At 36.4% G+C, this 20,277-nt stretch overlaps 1 protein-coding gene across 8 annotated transcripts in view; it reads left to right on the forward strand.

Annotated features, from left to right (window-relative positions):
• CLEC16A (C-type lectin domain containing 16A) overlaps window positions 1-20,277 on the forward strand; it is an 88,025-nt gene that overhangs the window by 27,653 nt on the left and 40,095 nt on the right. For all 8 annotated transcript variants that reach the window (XR_004778989.2, XR_007708862.1, XM_035548955.2 and 5 more), the window contains exons 11-18: window positions 1,166-1,295; window positions 3,166-3,266; window positions 7,140-7,262; window positions 8,809-8,918; window positions 9,390-9,434; window positions 10,635-10,685; window positions 12,880-13,008; window positions 16,688-16,808. Coding sequence is in view for 6 of the 8 variants with exons in the window: in XM_035548955.2 (XP_035404848.1) it covers window positions 1,166-1,295; window positions 3,166-3,266; window positions 7,140-7,262; window positions 8,809-8,918; window positions 9,390-9,434; window positions 10,635-10,685; window positions 12,880-13,008; window positions 16,688-16,808 (810 nt within the window). In the remaining 2 variants the exon portion in view is untranslated. The remainder of the gene's footprint in view (window positions 1-1,165; window positions 1,296-3,165; window positions 3,267-7,139; window positions 7,263-8,808; window positions 8,919-9,389; window positions 9,435-10,634; window positions 10,686-12,879; window positions 13,009-16,687; window positions 16,809-20,277) is intronic.

Here is a 20,277-nt window from a genome sequence, read left to right on the forward strand (position 1 = left end):
ATATACTTCTAGTCTGATTGAAAAACATTAAAATGTCTTTGTATCTTCCTTCTGTCTTTGGCTCTTACCACAAATGCATGCACTTGGTGTTGTATGTGATTATGGAGCACTTTATAAGTAGACTTCGCAACTTCGTAACTTTTCTGCAGTAAGGCAAATGGTGTAGGCACTTCACCTCTATAAGATGGTATTCTGTGCATGTTTCAGTGATAAAAGTTCAAGTATGCTAAAAGCAATAATACATGTTAGAAGATACTTAATAGTTCAAAATCAAAAACATCCTTTACCTTAGATTTTTAATTGCCTATTTTCAGGATTTTTGATCTAACTCTAACCTTAAGAACTGGTTTTGTAGGATGCGTGCCACATCATAACTGTTTATTTTAGCAGTTAGTAACTATTAGACAGATGTACAGCAGAAAATAGTGTTTACTTTAGGCATATATTGAGAGAACAGTGGCAGAATTGGATGCAAGGAGTAGAAAACAAGACCTTTTGTGCTTTGACAGCCCTCTCCAGACATGGTTGTGTTTTGTCGAGGTAAGCGGTCTCTCTGATAAGACTTTCCAGGATCCTCTTTTTCCATAAATGATGTCAAATAATTGATGATATGTTGTCCACCGTAATCTTAAGGAAGTATGATGTGATCTACTGTGTAAACTGGTGTGTTAACTAGTAATCTTTGTCCAAGTTCTTAAGCAAATGCTTGGTCCTAGTATTTCTACTTTAAACCAATTGGTCTGAATCACTTAGGACTAGGTATCTTGTTTGCGATGATGTAGAAACCCATTTACACCCTCTCTGAAAATTTCCCACTGCTAGCACTCACAAGTGTTTTCACAAACTTTTTTTTTTCCAAAAGATGTTCTATATGTTTCCTTCTTATGATTTAGGGGGGAAGGGGATTACTGTTATTTACTTACTGGACACATTTTTTATATTTTCTTTCATATGTATATGTGTAACTTTTTATAGTGTTAAATTTCTTGAAATATAAGAAAGCTTTTTTCTATTGGGAAGATTTGCCTACATCCAGTTATTGATTAACCCTTCTGAGGTTGTGGTTATACATCTTACATAGTTGCATCAGCGACTTCACATGAGAAGTGGGAAATATGAAAGAGCTTGTAAAAAATGTTTGAAAATACTAATTTTTGTTTTTCAGAAATAGAGATGGTAATCATGGAGAGATGTAAACTGTCAGAATTGTCTATCTCTGCTGTGACAGAACAGAATACAACAGATGAAGAAAAGAGTGCAGCTGCCTCTGGGAGTGACATAACAAACTGGAACAGGTATAAAAACTGCAGCTTTTGCCTCCTAAAGCATAGGTTTTGCTAAAATTAAAATGATATTAGTTTAACATCATAGGTCAATTTTTAGGTTAATTATTATCAGTTGTTGGTCTGACAAGTTGCCTAGTATTTAAGTGTTTTAGTAATCTTGTACCTTGATATTTTGACCCTTTTTCTTCTTTCAACCTTGAGTCTGAACTCTTTTCGCTATGTTTAAAACACCCCATTTCAGGATGTCATGACAGTTGTAGGGGTTGTTTATTGCTTCGGAAGTGCTCTTAAGACTGCAGGCACTCTTGGTTGTTACTCAGAATGTTCATTTTCAACATGACTAATTATTTAGGTTGCTTTTGCTCAAATAGCTATATTCTCCTTTCATGAGATCTACAGTAGGACCATCGTATGGGAAAATTGTCTTAGATATGAACAGCAAAGTGAAACTTGGGCAAAGAGGAATAAAAACTTAGTGGCAATTGAGTGTATTATAGAGGATGCATGAAATCCAGCTTCAGAAATGCACAAACACATGGCTGTGATGTCATGAAAAGTGCAGAGGAACAGGGTGTTATTCTTGTGATAGCCTTGTTTTAGTAAACGAAAACACAAATGTGTATGGAACTGAAGGGAAGTGCTACATACATCATTATGTAAGCCACTCAGCTGAAGTCATAAAGTGTGACCACAAAGGTAACATGAGTCTATATGAGAAATATATATGGATATATATCTATATGAGGAATAGATATGGAAGTATGTTGTGTTCTCATCTTTGATAGCTCTTCTGACCTTTTGCTAACCACCATGATGGGCTTGTAGTGGCTGCTTCTCTGCTGAGTCTAGAGATGGGGAAAATATATTTGTTTTATGGCTTTGAATGTTATTGTTGAGTTAGGTAGCATAAGGGTTTTATTCCTTTATTACTTTAATCAACAGGTGGGAATTCTGTTTTCAATCTAAGCTCTAAACTTTGTTCTTCTGCTGACTGTGAGTCTTTCATCATTTTTTGTCCATCCTGGCCACTTACCCTGTGAAAGTACATCAAAGAATTTAATTTCTACTTGTGCTCTTTACTTGAGCTGGCTGGATGCAAACCAGTTTAAGACAAGAAACCAAGTTGCCTTGCAGTTAAGGTTGGGTTAATACCAGCTGAATCTCGGCCATATTTGATCTACCCAAACATCTTCTCGATTAAATTGTTTTTTCTTACCTGTTAAGGATACAGGTGAAGGATGAGTTCACCACTGTTTGTAGCTTCCTGAGTATGTGTCACAGATCACTCGTGCTTAAACCCAGGAAAACAAAACTCATCTGCAACCCAAAGCTTTCATTTTTCCATTCAAATGTTCTTTCCTTCTTCATTTTTTCTTTCCTATACCTTTTTGATTATGAAGTTTTTGACTGCTTTAGAATAACTTATCTTCCTCCAAACTGTTTGTGAAAACTGCTTTCTTGCTATATGATAATAAAAACTTTTCAACTCTTGTTTAGTAAGTGGATTTTAAGTTAGTTATTTTTTATGCAACAGTGATAGCTCCTTGAAGCTAATTATGTGTATATACACTTAATCTGTACAATGCTTCTACATGCATACATAAAAGTGCTACAAACAAACCCAGTAAATGTATGAACAAGTAGCTCTTGGGAAAGTACTATGAAACAATTCCTGTTAAAACATTTGAATTAATGTCAGAATGTAGTACAAGGCATGGCCCTGATCTGAGTACTCTCGAGCAGGTTAACTTTTGTTTTAATGCCTGAAAATGTGCACTGCTGTAGATTCTCTTTTCTGTTCTACATGTAGCTAATGATAGTTACTGATTTTTCTGTAAATGATTTTTCTTGACCACTTCAAAGTTTTTCCTTTCTGCAGGCCTTTTCTTGATATGGTCTATAATGCACTGGACTGTGCTGAAGACGATTACTATGCCCTGTTTGTGCTCTGTCTTCTGTATGCAATGTCACACAACAAAGGTAAGCAATGTTTCTTCTTCCAGAGAAAACTAAATGAGACGTGTGGTTTTAGACATGCACAATCTGCTTGTAGTTTGTTTATGCAAGTCTTAAACAGTGAGAAATTCTTTACATGATGTGGCGGAGGGATAAGTACGCTGTAAGTAAAAAACAGCTGCTAAGGATCTCCTTTTTAGGAAGGTGTTGGTAGAAAGCTTTGTGAACATCAAATAACTCTTTGTTGGTTTCTTGAAATTGGCATAGAATTACCATGTTTCACTTTAGATCTTTTAAATTCAGATGAGGCTCGCTATGTTCAGTCTGAATATATGTTGGGTAGGATTCTTCCCCACTTTGCATGTAGTGTGATTGCTACATGTACTTCAAGTATAAAATGTTGTAAAACTTGTCCCCATGTGTAAATAGTAAATATTTGTGTACTTTAAACATCTACATAAATGCACAAGGCCTGAGAATCAGATCTGACTGTGACAGTTGGCTGATGCCTGTTTCTATTCAGCTTTGACAGTCCTTCAGTAAGTCTTTTTATGCTAATTCCTCAACAACCTCCTCATCCAGTGTGCACAATGTCTTAACAAGACATAATTGATTGAAGGCTCAAGGAGATTTTACAAGTTGAGTTGTGTTATGGCATAGAACACTGACATTCTGCAAATCTCCTATGGATTCTGGACTGTTGTAAAAACTAGCAAAACTGTGTTACAAGTGTAGTTCGTTATAATTCATATTGCTTGAGAATATGTAGCCTTTTCCAAGGGATGATTATGGCTAGCTTTTTTTTTTTTTTTTTTGGAACCACTGTTCCAATAAATTGAGCAAAAGAACATCAGGTTTGGTAGCAAGCTTAAAGGATTTCTTTTTTTCTCATTTCAAGGCACCTCTCAAGGTCAACTACAGTGGAGATAAGGGTTGAGGAAAGAGAACTCATGGTGTAAATAGCTAAGCTGAGTCCTTCCTATTCTCCTTTGTTTTTCTCTGGTAATGAAGGAATAACTCTCTGAAATTATTTGCAGTTCAGGGATAATTTCAGGGTTTTGAGAAACTATTATGACAAAAGCTGGTAATGCAACTAATATCACCAAAGATAGCACAACAGTCTTGCCATGGTCTAGCCCACTGACTTGCACCTCTCTGATTCCCTGCCCACCAACAAACTAATCCTGCAACCAGTACACTTTCTTAGGAAAATGTTGTGACCCTGAGGGACTTTTGAGTATCACTGTGCTAGAAAATCCACGTTTCAAAGATGGATTCTCTTCTGTTGTGATTCTGTAGCTGAAATTGTGATTAGCCAAAATCAGTAGTTATAACTGTGCAGCTTTAGAGTGTCCCCAGAAGTGTTTGTGTCATAAGGGAGTAAGGCTGTATTCCAGGGTGATATTTCTTGAGAATTATTCTATTTCAGACTATAAAATAACAGATCCTTCAGGCCACTGTATTTGCTTTCAGCGTAATTAAACTCAGTCTTTAATATCCTGTTCCCAGGAAAAAAAAAAATCTATCCTCTCATCTCAAAGATTATTTGCTTACATCTATAGTGTTGCTGTGAACAGTGAGGAATGCAGTAAATGCTGCATCTTGCTGCCTAGTTTCAGCAATCTCTTATGCTGTTTATTTTTCACTAAATTTCCAGGGTTACCAAGAGAAATACAACAGGCAGTGAAATACCTACCTTTTAAAGGCTAAGAGTTTCCAGCCCTAAAACTGCAGATACCTCTTATATATTTAAGGGGTTGAAATCTACACTTCATTCTTTGGTGGTCACATCAACTGTCTCTAAGTGAAAAATTCCTTAGGCTATACTCACTGGTTTTCCTTGTCAACAATTTACATTACTCTGTTGCTCTTTGGAAGTTATTTCCCCTTATCCCATCTTTGCCCTTAGATCTTAGGTGCTAGACAGATAATAACGTCCAATTTTGGTCTTCTCTGTCTTCCGCTGAGTGATTTCTCTTGTGCCATGTAATAGATATGAGGGCTACAGAATCAGTGTCTCTGCATCTTGAAGAGGAGGAGGTTTTATAAGTTGTTGATTTCTAGTGTTTGTTTGGTGCAAGAGCTCGATGTTGTTCTTGACAAGCTCAGGAACTTCTGCAGATCTAAACCAGAATTCTCAGATTTCTAAACCAGATTCAGTGTCAGTCTCGGAAGGTGCCTCCGGATTGAGCTACAGCCAATGTTTATATCTGAATTCAGCAGAAAGCAAGAATCTGTCTGCCTGCAGTCTTTCCCAAGATATGGGCCAGGGATCATTTTCTTTATAAAGAGGCTTGAAGGTTTCTCTCCAAAAACGGAGTGACAGAGTTGTTTCCTCAGTTTCAGGAAATAATGAATCTCTAGGAGTCGCCTATCTAGGATCTGTCTAGATATTCACTGTCTGTCTGACAGACAGTACATGCTCTAGTGAGCACTTGAATCAGCTCAAACAGTTGATGAACTAGAAAGTTGGGATGACTTCTGGTGATTGAACGTAACACAGGGTTGTCCTCTCTACACCAAAGGAAAGTGACTTGCAGATTTTCAGTATCCTGGCTGTTTCAGATATGTTTCTGATTCTCTTGTTGGTCACTTAGAACTTCACCACCATCCTGTCCCACCCACCCCCGATCCTCCTCAGTCTGGCACTCTATGAAGACTATAAGAGGACATTTAAAAAAAAAAAAATAAAAAAAATCAGAATTGTCCTAGCTCAATGAAAACTCTGCTTTCAGGCCTTGCTTCTAAAGGAGCAGCCTTCTCAGTCTCTGTCACTAAATGTAGAGACCCTTCTGTGGCTTTTGACTGGGGCATTTCCATTTTGACACTGAATCTATATTTTGGTCCATGTTCTTGAATGGGTTTAATGAATATGTGCGTGTTTCTCACCAGCAAGAAATACCCACATGAACAGGAAGAAAGAATCCCAAGAGGAATGCATATATAGCTAAATAGATTCTTTGCAAATTGAGTTATTATGAGAGTTATTTTTATCCCAGATGGTGCCCTTCATATATGTTGCTAGTGTATGTGCTGTATTCCAGGAATGCAGAATTCTGCATCCCTGGCAGGCAGACAACCAAATGAAAGATGCTGATAGAATACCAATTTTTTCACTGATTTCAGTTTGGCCAATTTGTTGAGGAGTTGCTCAGTCCTGCTTCATTCTTCCATCATGTCATCTTGGTCTCCTTAATGTGTTTCTGCTGGGCAATGGTGACATCCCTCTGTGAGAGCTTAGTTTGCTTATAGATAATCTGTAAGAAATGTTATTTAAAAGGACCTTTACTTTTCAGAAGGAAAACTGTAGTTCTTTAAGCTGTTAGATTTTTGTGAACACTAACATTCTGCTGATTGCCCTCATTCCTTAAATGCTTTTGCTTTCCCTCTCTTTCTTCAGTATCAGTGACAGAAGACCTAGTGTAAACTAAAAGTTCAGGGTTAGAAGAAACTATAAACCACAATAAAGTCATCTTCTGTTTTATAGGGATCTTTATTACCATTCCTTAAAACAAGAACAAGGAGTTCCTGAGCAATCCATGACTATCTTTTACTTTATGAGGTCTTATCAGTAACCAGTCTATTCTGAGAAATAACCTTGCTTGCTTTTTTTCTTTTAAACGGGAATAGTTTGAGGAAGGATGAGTTTGGATGTCACTAACCATTTTGGGATTGGAGCGTCTTCGCCCATTAGGCTCTTTGTAAGGCTCTTAGTTCAGTGGTCCACAAATGCGTTTAGTCTTTGTTCTTCGTTTTCCTTGTGATAACTAAGCAAGTTGGTTTTGAGTTTCTTTGTATCACTAATTACACTGTTCCAAGAAAACTGTTGCAGTTTATTAAATACTTACCTTGAGGTATAGTCCTGTTTTCTAACTTAACCTCCCTTCCCTACAAAAGGAATTGACCCAGTCAAGTTGGAGAGAATTCAACTTCCTGCAAAACATGCTGAAGAGAGAAATTCGTATAATCATGTACTTGCAGAAGGGCTCATCAGGATAATGAATTATGCTGCGCAACCAGGTATCATGTTTACAATATTTTTTTAACAAGCTGAAATGTTTGCAAACTTTAAAAAAAAATAAAATAAAAAGCAGCTACTTAGCCGCCTGTGTATGAGGAGAAAATCTGTTTAACATGCTCTTTGTTGAACAATAAGTAAATAAGGGCTGTGAAAAACAAATACAACTTTTTCCTCAGTTGCTGAGTAACCTGAATAGTCGTTTTTATGCTCAGGACTTCACAAGGAAGTCTTCACTTTCAAGGACTTCACTTTCACTGAAAACTTGATGTATGGCACCTTTGCTTGTAACAGTAGTTCCAGTGAAGGAGTAGTCTTCAAAAATATATTGAAGAAATAACTGATGTCCTTTGTTTATAGGTGTCATTTGTTTCTGGAGGCGTTAGCAAATTTTCCCATGCTCTTCTTTTAATCACAGATTGTATTTTCAGTTCTGAATTGCTTTGCAGAAAATGTTTTTTTCCTTAACTTCAACTTCTTTGTAAAATGAGGGGTAGAAGGCTCAGTGTCTTATTCCATAGAAACACAACTTTTGTTCAAGCCACAGCTCCTCTCCCCTGCACTTCCCCTGCTAAAACTTTAAATGAGTGGAACTGGTTTCCCCTGAAACTGACTCACGATCAAGTTCCTGATTGCCTGCAGAATAAAATCTAATGCTTATTTGACATACAAGACTGATCTACAGAATATTAGCTTCTGATGTGCTAGTTACAGATTAAATGGTGTATACATAAATAATTGCCCACCAAACCACTCTCTCACTTGGCAAGCTGGGGAGAAAAATATGGTCAAGATAAGGACAGTGAGATCACTCACTAATTACCATCATGGGGAAAACAGACATGGCTCGGGGAAGATTAATTTATTGCCAGTACATAACAGAGTAAGGCAGTAAGAACTAAAATTAAAAAAAAATGATACCACCTCCTCCCATTCCTTTCCAGGCTTCACTTCACTGCTGATTCTTCTGCCTCCTCCCCCATGAACAGCACAGAGGGGACTGGGAATGGGGCTTGTGATCAGTCCTTAACGCTCGGTCTCTGCTGCTCCTTCACCCTCGCTCTTCCCCTGCTCTAGTGTGGGGTCCCTCCCATGGGATACAGTCCTTCCTGAACTGATTGTACACGGGCCCTTCTCAGGGGATGCAGTTCTTCAGGAACTGCTCCAACATGGCTCAGTTGTGTGGGTTGTGCCGAAATCCTTTGGACTTAAGGAAAAGCTATACTTTACTAGAATGCTGTATACAAAACCTCACTTCGTCTCGTAACTTTATCCGTGCCAATCATCCATGATTCTTCCCTCATTTTAGTGTAATTCAATCTGTGCTTCCAGTTAATTAAGATGTTGGTTTCAGTGGCTTTTCTGATGATGTTCATCTTTATTGCCACCTTGTTGCATGGTTTTGTTTTAAAATTTCTTACCAATTACTCCTCCAGTTCTCTTTTTATAGCCATCTACATTGTATGTCAGCATCAGCACCCATTTTTCTCAGGCAGGGTGTGTATGACAGATGCTACTGTTTTGTATATTGAAATTCTCTTTTCATAGATGGAAAAATCCGTTTGGCAACTTTAGAACTTGGCTGTCTGTTGCTAAAGCAGCTTGTGTTTTCTAAAAATGGCAGCATCATAAAAGACGTTCACCTTGCATGCCTTGAGGTTAGTACTTTCCTTTCAGATACCACTTCCAGCATTACTTGTCTTTGAGTCTTGTATAGTTGCACAAATATTTCGTTTTTGATTGCAATAAGCATATGAAATTTTAACATATTCCTATTGGTGATTCTGTGCAGTGAAAGTAAAGAATCAATAGCCCCCTATTCAATTCTCAGCTTTGCTGTTTCCTTGATAATTACTTCTATTTGAAAAGTTAGTTTCATTTTCTCTGAAATTTGTATGTCAATGTCTCAGCAGTGTAAAGGGAATTACTTTTGAAACAAACAAGCTCAGCTAAGCGGTAGTTTTGTAAGTGCAAGAACAGTGCTAGATCAAATTCTGGGCTGAAGGCTATGAAATGGGAATATTAATAGATAGTTTTCTCTGTACAAAGTTTTGGGTGTGTTTTCTTTAAATATGACTTTGAGTAAAGAGTATATTTACTCCCTGAAACAGTTATTTTTTCTTTTCTAGGGTGCAAGGGAAGAAAGTGTTCATCTCCTTCGTCGTTTCTATAAGGTATATACATGAAGTGCTATTAAAATTTGTTACATGTGGAATTAAAAGAAATTCCGTAGCCCATTGTCAGTGCTCAAGGCAGCACTTTTTTAAGATGGGAACTACGTGTTTATTACAGGGAAGAAGATGTTTGGAGGATTCCTCTCTTTTCTTGCCTTTCCATACCCCACTGATGTACTTCACAAAAAGGATGCGAGAAGTCCCGTAGAGTTTGCACTGGAGGTCAAATGAGTAGATGTGCTTTTTGTTGCAACTGCTATATAGCTCATGGAACAGAGCTACACCATTAGAAAGTTTCTGGGACTTTGTTATTGATGTTAATATGGAAGGTGGTTCTTTTTGACATTACTTTTTGTTTATGTCTTGTCTAAATGATGACCTAAAACTTTACTTAATCTCTTTTTATTTGAGACCTCTGCAGCTTTTTGCTTTTTTTAATGTTGTAAACAATGAGAGAAATAAAATACTTAGCCCTAGACATGAACTTCTACATAAGGAGCAGTAAATCTGTAACAGGTTTCAAGTGTCTAAAATATCTTCCAATTTTTAAGTTCTTCTGAAGAAGAAGGTGAGGGTTATTTTTAACTTAGGAAAAAAAGGTAATTTGTGGTGGGTTGACCTTGGCCTGCTGCTGGACACCCACCTAGCTGCTCACGCACTGCCCCTCCTCAACGTGGCAGGGAGATAAGAAGATGGCAAAACAGTCTTGTGGGTGGAAGTAAAGACAGGGAGATTGTTTGCCAATTGCTGTCACGGGCAAAACAGATTTGACTTGGGGAAAATTAATTAATTGCTAATTAACAAAGATTCGGATAATGTGAAACAAAGACAAATTGAAACAACGCCTTCCACCATATCTCCCTCTTTTCCCAAGCTTGACTTCACTTCTTCATTCCCAGCTCTTCTACATCCCACCTTCTCTCCTGGGCACGATTTTGCCCTGATCTGTTTTGTAGAGGCACCCCCAGTGTCACTGACTGGCTCCACTGCCCCGTGCGGTGGGGCTGTCAGCTACGTGGTGCTGGCTGTGTCCAGCAGTGGACAGCCCTGGCCTCTCCTCACAGAGGCCACCCCTGCTGCCCACACCTTGCCACCTACAACCAATGCACACTTAAACAAAAGCAAACATGGCTACATAACCATATTCATGGATTCATGATATGTCCATGTTCCTTTTTTATTTTTATTTTTTATTGAAAGGGAGAAGAAATTTTTCTGGATATGTTTGAAGATGAATACCGGAGTATGACGGTAAGTGACACCCTTCTCAGCCCCCTGAAGTCTTCCAAACCAGTAACACAGGAGCAAGAGCAAGTACTCACTGAAAACTACTTGAATACACTGATATCCTTATATCTAGGAGTAGAATAGCAATTGTCTTTTCCTCTATGAGTTGTTGTCTTATACTTCCATAAATCATTTATGAAATTCCACAGCCCCTTAACTTATTTCATAATTTCTGACAGCCAGTATACAAAAACTACTTGATCCAGGGATTGAGACATTTAATTCATTTTTTTTCCAGTTATTAAAGTGATGAAAATCGTCCTATCTCTATTTGAAACCTTACAAGGTTTCAGTTTTGAGTGGTGCCGCCTTACTTATTAGTGGAGAACTGGGGGCCTTTGTCCCATCAAGGAGATATACTGCCAGCACTACAGCACAGCCTGTGGGGCACTGTCACGGAATTTTTAACAGATTGCTAGCCTTAATCTCAGTTAATACTTAACCTGTAAATGCTTTTTAAAAATAATTAACTGTTTAAATTGTTAGGTTAGTGTTTGGGTAAAAATCGGATTGTCAGGTGGAGGCATCCTTTTTTCTAGCTGTTGTGCAGGGGTTGCATTAGCATCTTTTCTTTTTTGAAAAAGAGTAATCTACAGTTTGCATATTGCAACAAATCTTTTAATATGGGAAGCACCTTGCAGTATCTTACAAACTCAAATAATAGAACTGTTTAATCAATATCTAATTCTTTAGTAGTTAAGTATTGATGTGCTTCTAGTGTGAAAACTGCCACCACAATTTGCACTGTTTTCATGTCACAAGTTCAATATGCTTGTAGGTTTTTCTGTTGTATGTGTGTGTCTATTTCTGAGACTGCAGATTTTTTTTCATTTACTCTAAAAGATGGAGCTTCACCTTGGAAGTTTAACTCTGTTTTCCTTAAAGCATATTTATTTGTCTAGCTAGCAAAGAATGTGCTGTGCTAATTTAAGTGATGATTTAACGCTGAAGTAGTCTTACTAGATGAGGTATGTAAATAACATGGTGTGGAGCTTCTATGAGGCAGAAGTGTATTTGGTCTATCTGAATGACAAAGAAAGGAAAAAAATTTGTGCCTTCAGTAACAACTGTAGATGACAGTTTACGGGAGCAAGTAAGCTGAACACGGTAGTCCTTTGTATTTTGGTTTTCAATGATTTTTTACCCACATTCTTCATCTTTATGAAGTAAATTGCTGTTTAAAACAATATAAGCAGTCATGAGAATGGCATTATAAATAGAAATTTCACTTTTGTGTTCTCATTTGTCATCTATTTAGATTTCTGTATTTTTCTACAAATTAATTTATTTTGTTAATCCAGCATTTTTGACACTGAAAATGATGGTTCTGAGATCAGAATGATTGGCTAGAGACTATTTTTGAGCTTGTATTTTTTGCAGAGTAGCAGTTCAAGACTGCTGTAAAAATTCTGGATTTTATTTTAGTCTACTACTTTCATGGTATGTGACCATGGCATAGTGAGCAGGAACGCTTCCAGTTACTGTTGGCTGTTTTAGAATGCCCACGTGACTGCACTTCTGCACAGAATATTGTACAAGCTATGGGAAGGGGTTTTATGTTTATTTTAGTCATTCCAGCTGATTTTCTGGCAAAAACCTCATGTCTCCTGTGTGTAATAGACCTCAGATGAAATTGTCCAAAACTACAGAAGGATAAGATGTTTCAAACATCATTTAATCAAGCAAATAAGCAACCATGTAAGGGAGAGACCGTTAGTGGCAGGACATAAGGAATTGCCTAGTCTGCAAGTTACTGCATCGTTAGAGACTAGAGATTTATTTTTTTCTTTCTGGGGAGAAGAAGATATGAGAAACTTTTTTCTTGTGATTGAAGTAGATATGAATTTGAGTCACAGCTTGAAATCAAACATGACAGACTTCGCTTTTTAGTACTCATGAAATGGCTTTTCTACTCTAATCTTTCAGTGTTTTTTTTTGCTGTGGTTTTTCAATATGGAAACTTTAACAGTGTTAGGGAACAATGAGCAAATATAAAATAGAAATTGCATGTAAAGAGATTAAAATAACATGGATGGTATCAAATTCTCAGAACTCTGACCCCTTCCTCTCAATGTATGCAGTCATGGGCTGTATTTAAAAGTAAAGATGCGAACTTTCATTGTTCTGTATAATAATCAATGTTAAAATATTTTTATAGATTAAACCCATGAATGTAGAGTACTTGATGATGGATGCCTCCATTTTGTTGCCTCCAACGGGGACACCACTGACTGGTATTGATTTTGTGAAAAGATTGCCTTGTGGAGATGTGGAAAGAACACGAAGAGTAAGTAAGGCTTTTTTTCTTTCATTAATGACAGTTTAATGCCAAAGGCTTTGAAGAATTCTACAAATACGAATGTTTTTCCTTGAAAGCTGCTTGGTTGGAAGCTTCATCCATAAAGTCATAAAAACTTAATGACAGATCCCTGTAGAACATATAATAATTACCTGTCCCAATGGAGAAACCTCTTCTCTACTTTCTCACTTCTAGTTACTTCAATACGTTCTTGTGCTGTGATTTTCATTTTTTCAGTGAAGAAATGTACATAAAAGACTTTTGATGGCATGCTTTAATACATTAACCATTTTCTTTCATTATCTGGTATCTCAGTCTTTGATTATATTCCTATAGTAAGAATCTCCACAGGAAGGTTGGTTTGCTTCGTATTGTTTGTGTTTCTTGACATAGCAAAACATAATTCTGTTCAGGAGTGTTCATCTTCCAAAGCAATTCAGGATGGAGATTTTGAGTGAGATAGTAAAACCCTTTTTTGACTGACAATTTTTGAAGGTGATAATGCCACCTTGGTATCTACTTTCTTGGGATAATCAGTTCTTGACCTGTACAACTATTATTATCACAGCAACTTTTTGATAATGCACAGTGAATTATCTTCAAAAGTATTGTTCTTAGAAAGCAAAAATGCTTCCTAGAATACTTTCTCTGAAGGATTAAACAGAATGGTGTCTAGAAACACTTTCTGATGGAAACTGCTCCGTATTTTTATGTATTAAGAAAGAAATGCTTCAATTACAGGAAATTCAGAAATAAATACAAATATCCCTATAATTTAGAGATGGAAATGTCTTTTTAATCAGCAGAAACTCCTAGAGTGTGCTGTCTTTTCCTGTCAGTACTCCTTCCTCTGATCGCATTGCTCTAGAACTTTTAAAATTTCTTAGAATTCCTATGCCACAGTTACCTTCTTCTGGCTAAGCTTTGCTTAGCCTCTCCTAGGCTGAATTGCAGTGACAATATTCTGAACTTCTGGAGCATCTTGTGACATTCCTGCTTATGCTTAAGCTGCTGGAAGTTTTGCTGGCAGTTTCAAATGGATAATGGCTTGATTCTGAGTGTCCTGTGGCATGATACTAAAAAAATAAAATAAAATTGTAAAGCTTTATTTTGCTAGCAAGTGAAGAAATTTCGTTCTTTGATTATATCACAAGCTCTTGGTTTAGAGATCAGATCTTTTTTAAATTTTCACTTCTTTTACAATAGAAAGTTCCTGTAAGTGACTTTTTCATTTTAACATTTTTAAGAGGAATTCTCAGAAATCAGATTTCTCTCAAGAATTGTCAAAATCCAACTAGCTAGCCCTTTAGATGTAAAACATGAAAATTACCAGAAATTCACAATCTGCTTTCTGAAATCAGCTACTGTTGCCTGACGAAGCATTCTTTCCAAAAACAGATACTCTTTTTGAATTGTTGATATTCCAGTTACTAATAATTGGCTGCATTTCTTGCTTCTGACTTCTATAGTCCTGTAGATGGTACTGTCATCTAGACAGTCACCAGCCACCTAGAACAATGCAAATGCATTTACATGCCTATTTGGGAAGTGATGAACAGTATGGGTCTTGAACTCTGCATCTTGGAGTACATAGCAAGCAAATACTTTGAGAAAGGCTTTTAACAATAGCATCTGAGAATGCTATTTCATGGGAATGTAATGAAATATTGGTAGGTCTGTCTGTGCATTGGTGCTTTTTTTGCATATGGTATGCATATTTAAATGAAGAAATCGACACAAAGTATACCTTATTACACGTAGTTCTTTAAAGTAGATAGCCTTTTATAGTTGTTTCTACTTGATCCAGAAAGCAGATGTTGGTTGAAAAAAAGTTGTAGTCCATGGGACTGCTCTGCTGCTACATTGAGATCTAATAAAGTGATACAGTAAGTCACGGATCTTGTGCTTTCTGGTTTATATTGATACTGTTAGCAAACTGAGGGCTATCAGTGTTGTGGGAGTCACAGTGTAGTTACCTTTTCATCTGATGTTCTTGAATTCTTGTTTTTTCTTGCAAAGGCTAATTTCCTGCTCTTGTATTCTGCAGTAAATATGTTTTGAGATGAGTGATAATAGTTTTACAGGGAACGCATGCAAGGAAAATTAACACTGTAGGGAGGAAAGAGGGTTGAGGGAAAGGAAGTGGAAGGCTGAGTGATGGCTTCCCTTTGAATTAAAAAACAAAACCTGTTGACTGTGACTCTGGGGTTAACAAAAATGCAAGGATGGTGCAGTTTGGAATATAGAAGCTTTTGGTCTCGGTACCATGAATTAGTCATGAAGCATCTGGTAGTAAAACTGTTTTAAATTAATCCTATTTAATTTCAATAAGTTCACGGTCCCCTTGAGTGCAATCTCCCCAAATGGGAGAGATTGTCTTCCATTACAAACTGTCCTCTGTTACAAACTGACTCTGCTCTTATTCATAAGGTAGTGTTGATTAATTTTGGTTTGATAGCCTTGACAGTCTTTGCCCCAAGTAATCACATTCCTGCATAGATTTCAACAGCACATCAAATTTGTCTGCTCTGGGGTGAAATCATGGAAGTCAGATATATGACTTCCCTCTCTTTATCCCTGTTCTGCCAGAAGTTTCTGAAAGCACCAGTGTGAAAAATGGCTAAACATATTTCTGGTTCACGAGACCAGTAGTTGTGTTGCATTTAAAAATACATAGGGGTGAAGGGTTTTCCCTGAAAGCACTTTAGACTGCTTCCTAATGCTTCCTGGGAGCTGGGAGTTCCCAGGCATTGCAGCTGTTCGTGAATTCAGTGCTTTTACTGTAAGACAGCAGTCACTTTACACTATGCCACAGGATTCCTATGTAGGAAACTGATTTTTAAAAAATGAAAAAGGTGCCACCAAACCCCTGTAGTATTAAAAAGGGATTTTTCGTTTGCTATACTAAAAATACAGTTCTTGTAGCAGAACAGGTTATAAATGGTGCCTTTCAGAATGTGGCTAATAAAGTGGTGATCGTTCTTTGCCACTTTATCTAATCTTTAAATACCTTATGTCATTAATTTCTGAATCAAAACAATACTATCAATTTCACAGAGCAGCTGTTGAAAGCTCCTTAGATGCATCTTTCAGTATGCTTTGTCCTGTTGTAGACCTTTTGGGAACATAAGTGAAGGTCTCTGAGAATGTTCTCTTAGATGTGGTTAGTGTCGATGAACACAGCAAAATTAAAACTAGTGAATTCCCACTATTTCCTCTCAAATTTGTAGACATAGTAATTTTTCTTACTAACTCTAGTTATTCTACTGTTTTAAATTCAAAATGTGAGAGTCTGTGAAGGTTGATTTAGTTGTCTGTAGAATACAGGTCATGTAAATAAAATCAGTCTCAAAATGCCAATTTAAAAAGAGGATTTTTTTAGTATTCACTTAAATGTCTCTTGTAAGCATTTGCCTGTCAGTCACTGTGTGTATAAGTGTGCCAGTGGGATAAAAGCTCGGCTGCTTCTACTTTAGTGAAAATAAAGTGCTTCAACTTCTCTGTATCTTTAACAAACTTTTAAATTACGTTGTTTTCTTAATTTAAAAAAATATACTGCATGACAACAAATTTAAGGGTTGTAAAAGTGAGTATTTTTGTAAGATTGTGCTAAAATATGTACTACTGAGTGCAGTAATGCTTTATTATTCTTTTTTAATTTCTCAAGGCAATTAGAGTTTTCTTTATGCTCCGTTCATTATCACTGCACTTGCGAGACGAGCCAGAAACTCAGTTACCACTGACAAGGGAGGAAGATCTGATAAAGACAGATGATGTTCTTGACCTGAGTAAGTTGTCCCCCAGTTTCCCAAATATTCTATGGCATAGAAAAACTGCTGGCTTTTTTTTTTTTTTTTTTTTTTTTGCACTAAGTTAAAAACCATCAATCATTAATCTTGGTTATGTAATTGACTACGACGGATGATTGCATTATGTTTGTCTTCTGCTGGTTTTGGAACACTTTTTGTAGTTTTATTTTAGCTTTGTTTGTTTTGTTTTTAAGGAGACTGTTAATATTTAAACCCTGGGTTACTTATTATCACATAAGGGATTTGGAGTAAGTCATCTGACATCCTTGTGCAATACTAGTTTTCTAAATGAACTGACACTACAAGGATTTTCTTCTGTTCTGCTTTCACCTATTTAAAATGCACAGATATTCTTAAACCATGCGTGAACTTCAAAAGACTGCAAGTAATTACTTCCAGCAGCTACACTGAGTTGTTTACTGACACGGTTTTTGTTTTCCCCCTGGAGTTCTTTTTATTTACAACTGTTGTGACACTTAAATAGCCGTATGGAAACTTTCACTCCCATAGTTCCATTCCACACTGAGCTATTCCCCAGGGGAATCACTCTGCAATGTCAAGAATGACCTTGGGATGTTAAGTAATACTTACTATGACGTAAAGGCAAAATACCTTCTTCTGCAGTATCGTGGGAAACTACTGTGTTCTCCACACTGCCGGAAAAAAAAAGTTGGAAGGAATAGAATCATGAAGTATACTGTGTCTGCAAATTCGACATACCTGTGTTCACTTAATGTCAAAACAGGCAGCTCTAGATGACCTTAAGTGTTACTGAATGGTGCCGTACTAGAATAACTTTGGCGTGAATCCTAAAGCTGTAGTCTTACTGTCTCCAGCACTGGCATTGTTTGAGAAACAGAAACTTGTCCTGTTCTATGGTAATCCTACTATGGTACAAGATGTTTGCTTTTGTTCAAAGGCTTAGAATATGTAGGAAAATGTGTTTTAGGCTGGAATTTGCTGGGGGGGAAGTAGTGCTTAATGTAAAGCCTATTAAGCCTATTTTATGTAATCAGGATTTAAGAGTTTGACATATTTGTGTTAGCCAATTGCTTAAGTGCTCAGCTAACTTTTGTTCAGGCAGTTAGCTGATTAAAAACTTGCAGCATCCATAGCTTTAGAGAGCATGTGATTGGGGAAATAGTGTATGTATCTGCCAGGTTTTAATTTTAGAAGGTGTCTTACGAAAGAAGGGAAAAGTTTGATACAGAGTCAAAAAAGTCTGAAGTATGTTTAAGTGTTTGTTAATCCTGCTCTGACTAGAAAAAGAATTGCCCTAGCTGCCTTAATAGATGTTACAGAATTATGTGCAGTATCTCAGAGACATTGTAGTGCATCACGTCCATCAAGAATGTTAATCATCTGTGTGAAGGAAAAAACACTGAAATCAAGTTACTGAAGCAAAAGTTTTGTGAAATCAGAGGTGCTGTGCAGTAGCTTAATGGACAAAAGTCAGATTAAACTATATATATATATATATACACATTTGTATATGCATACTATATACGTAATATATACATATATTATAATTACATTTTAAAAATTATTAAAATGTATTGAATTTACATTCTGAAAATACAGTTGTCTGCAATGCTGAATGTCAGAGGACATTCATTTATTTGTTAAATGCAAGCAGTTACCCGAACACATGGAAATGTAAAAGCTTATTGGATAAGCTTTTAATAAATGAATATAGGTATTAGGCTTCAAAAAGTGAAAGGATATCAAGGTGTCAGTCTAACGTTTGCGTTTTTGGTAGATGCATGGCTGGTGGCATGGTAGGCTCATAGTTGAGTCATTTCCCATTTGTTGAATTTCTATACGAGTTAAACGATGTAGGAAAGAATAGAGGGCAAATATTTTTTAAATGCTCTTCAATAGTTGTGTTTTTTTCTTCTCACTGGTATTATTTTGGCTTGGTGAATTAAGCAGTGACCCCAGTGAAAACTAATCCCTTTTGGTCTCTGTTTAAGGTATTACAGTATATCCAGCTTTTTTTATAATAGATTGGAACTGATCTATGTGCTTAGCAAGAAAATGGTAGAGCAACATGTAAAGTGTTCATATAATTTGCCACCATTACCACAAACAAAATGTTGTCAGAAGCAGGTTTTTTTAGAAAAAATGTATCTGTACTTTAAAAAAAAGTTAAAAGGGTATTCATTTTTACTCTATTTTAATTTCAGCTGTTGGCTTAGAAACCTTTACCATTACACAAGCGCTGAAATCTGTTTTCTGTCTGAAGGTTTTAGTTCTAGTTTTGAAACCTTTCATTGCTGCTTATTTTGAAAGGAAAACAAATTCCTAAAAAACTTTCCTGAGGAAAATGAGCAGCACATGATATTGTTTATCACGCTTCTCAATTATTAGTTATGAGGTTAAAAAAAAAAAAAAAAGGTTGTCTGTAGTGAAGTTACTGTTGACTTGCTAAAGGTTTGGTAGTATAGAATTAACCCAGTTTCCTGTTTCAGATGAGTTAGATATTTATTGTAATGTTGACTCTCTCTCAGAGAGTGAAGTGAAATAGTGACTCAGCTTCTACTGAAAAAACTGTGTTCTTCTTAAATTAACTGGAAATGTGATTACGAAGTAGGTTTTCTAACAACATGCTGAACAAAAGGTAGATCTGACTGAAATACTATTTTCCAAATGTTATTTGTTCACCTTCCTACCCCCACCCCCTCAAAAAAAAAAAAAAAAAAAAACACCACAAGAACACCTTTTGTCCTTGCTTGCCTGTTAGTCCAGCGAAGTGCTGATTGTTCTTGTTATAAAATTCAGTGTACTACTCTGCAGGTGTTTTGTGCAGTTCATTGTAGGTGTCTCCGTTTATGACACCTCATTTCTAAGGCAGTTGCTTTTATGCAGAATACAAATTGTCATTTTATTGGAACTTGTAATTAGACCATATGTTATTAATCCTTCATTCTGCTATATATAAGTGCTTGCAATTCTAATTACATGTATGTAATTACATATTAATTGGTACATACTCTGTGTATTTAATGGTATCCAAAGTTGTTTCCTTTTTCCAGTGTAGGATACAACTAGTTAAGAGTATATATAGAAAGGATTCAAACTGTTTGCTTGTAACAAAAAAAAGAAAGCAAACAGCTGTTTGCTTGTAAACTTAACTTAAATTTGAATAAAATGCCCTTTAAAGATGTAATGCCGATTGCAAGAAGTTTAAGAAGTTTTATAAAAATTAAATTTTACCATTAATTTAGAACATCAGCCCTTGTAGGTTTAAACTCCTTTGCTCTGTTAGGGCATTTTATAGCCTTCAGCTCTACTGTAACTAACTCCAAATGTGAATTTGGACTCGCCAACAGACTAAAGCAATAATGGTATTTGAACTGTTTGTTACATGGTGCTTGTATGCATGTGCTTGAAGCGATTATTTGTAAATTTGTTTATACGTTCACTTGTATATGCACATGTGCATTTA

This window comes from Cygnus atratus, chromosome 15 (genome assembly GCF_013377495.2).
Source record: "Cygnus atratus isolate AKBS03 ecotype Queensland, Australia chromosome 15, CAtr_DNAZoo_HiC_assembly, whole genome shotgun sequence".
In the NCBI taxonomy this organism is placed as follows: domain Eukaryota; kingdom Metazoa; phylum Chordata; class Aves; order Anseriformes; family Anatidae; genus Cygnus; species Cygnus atratus.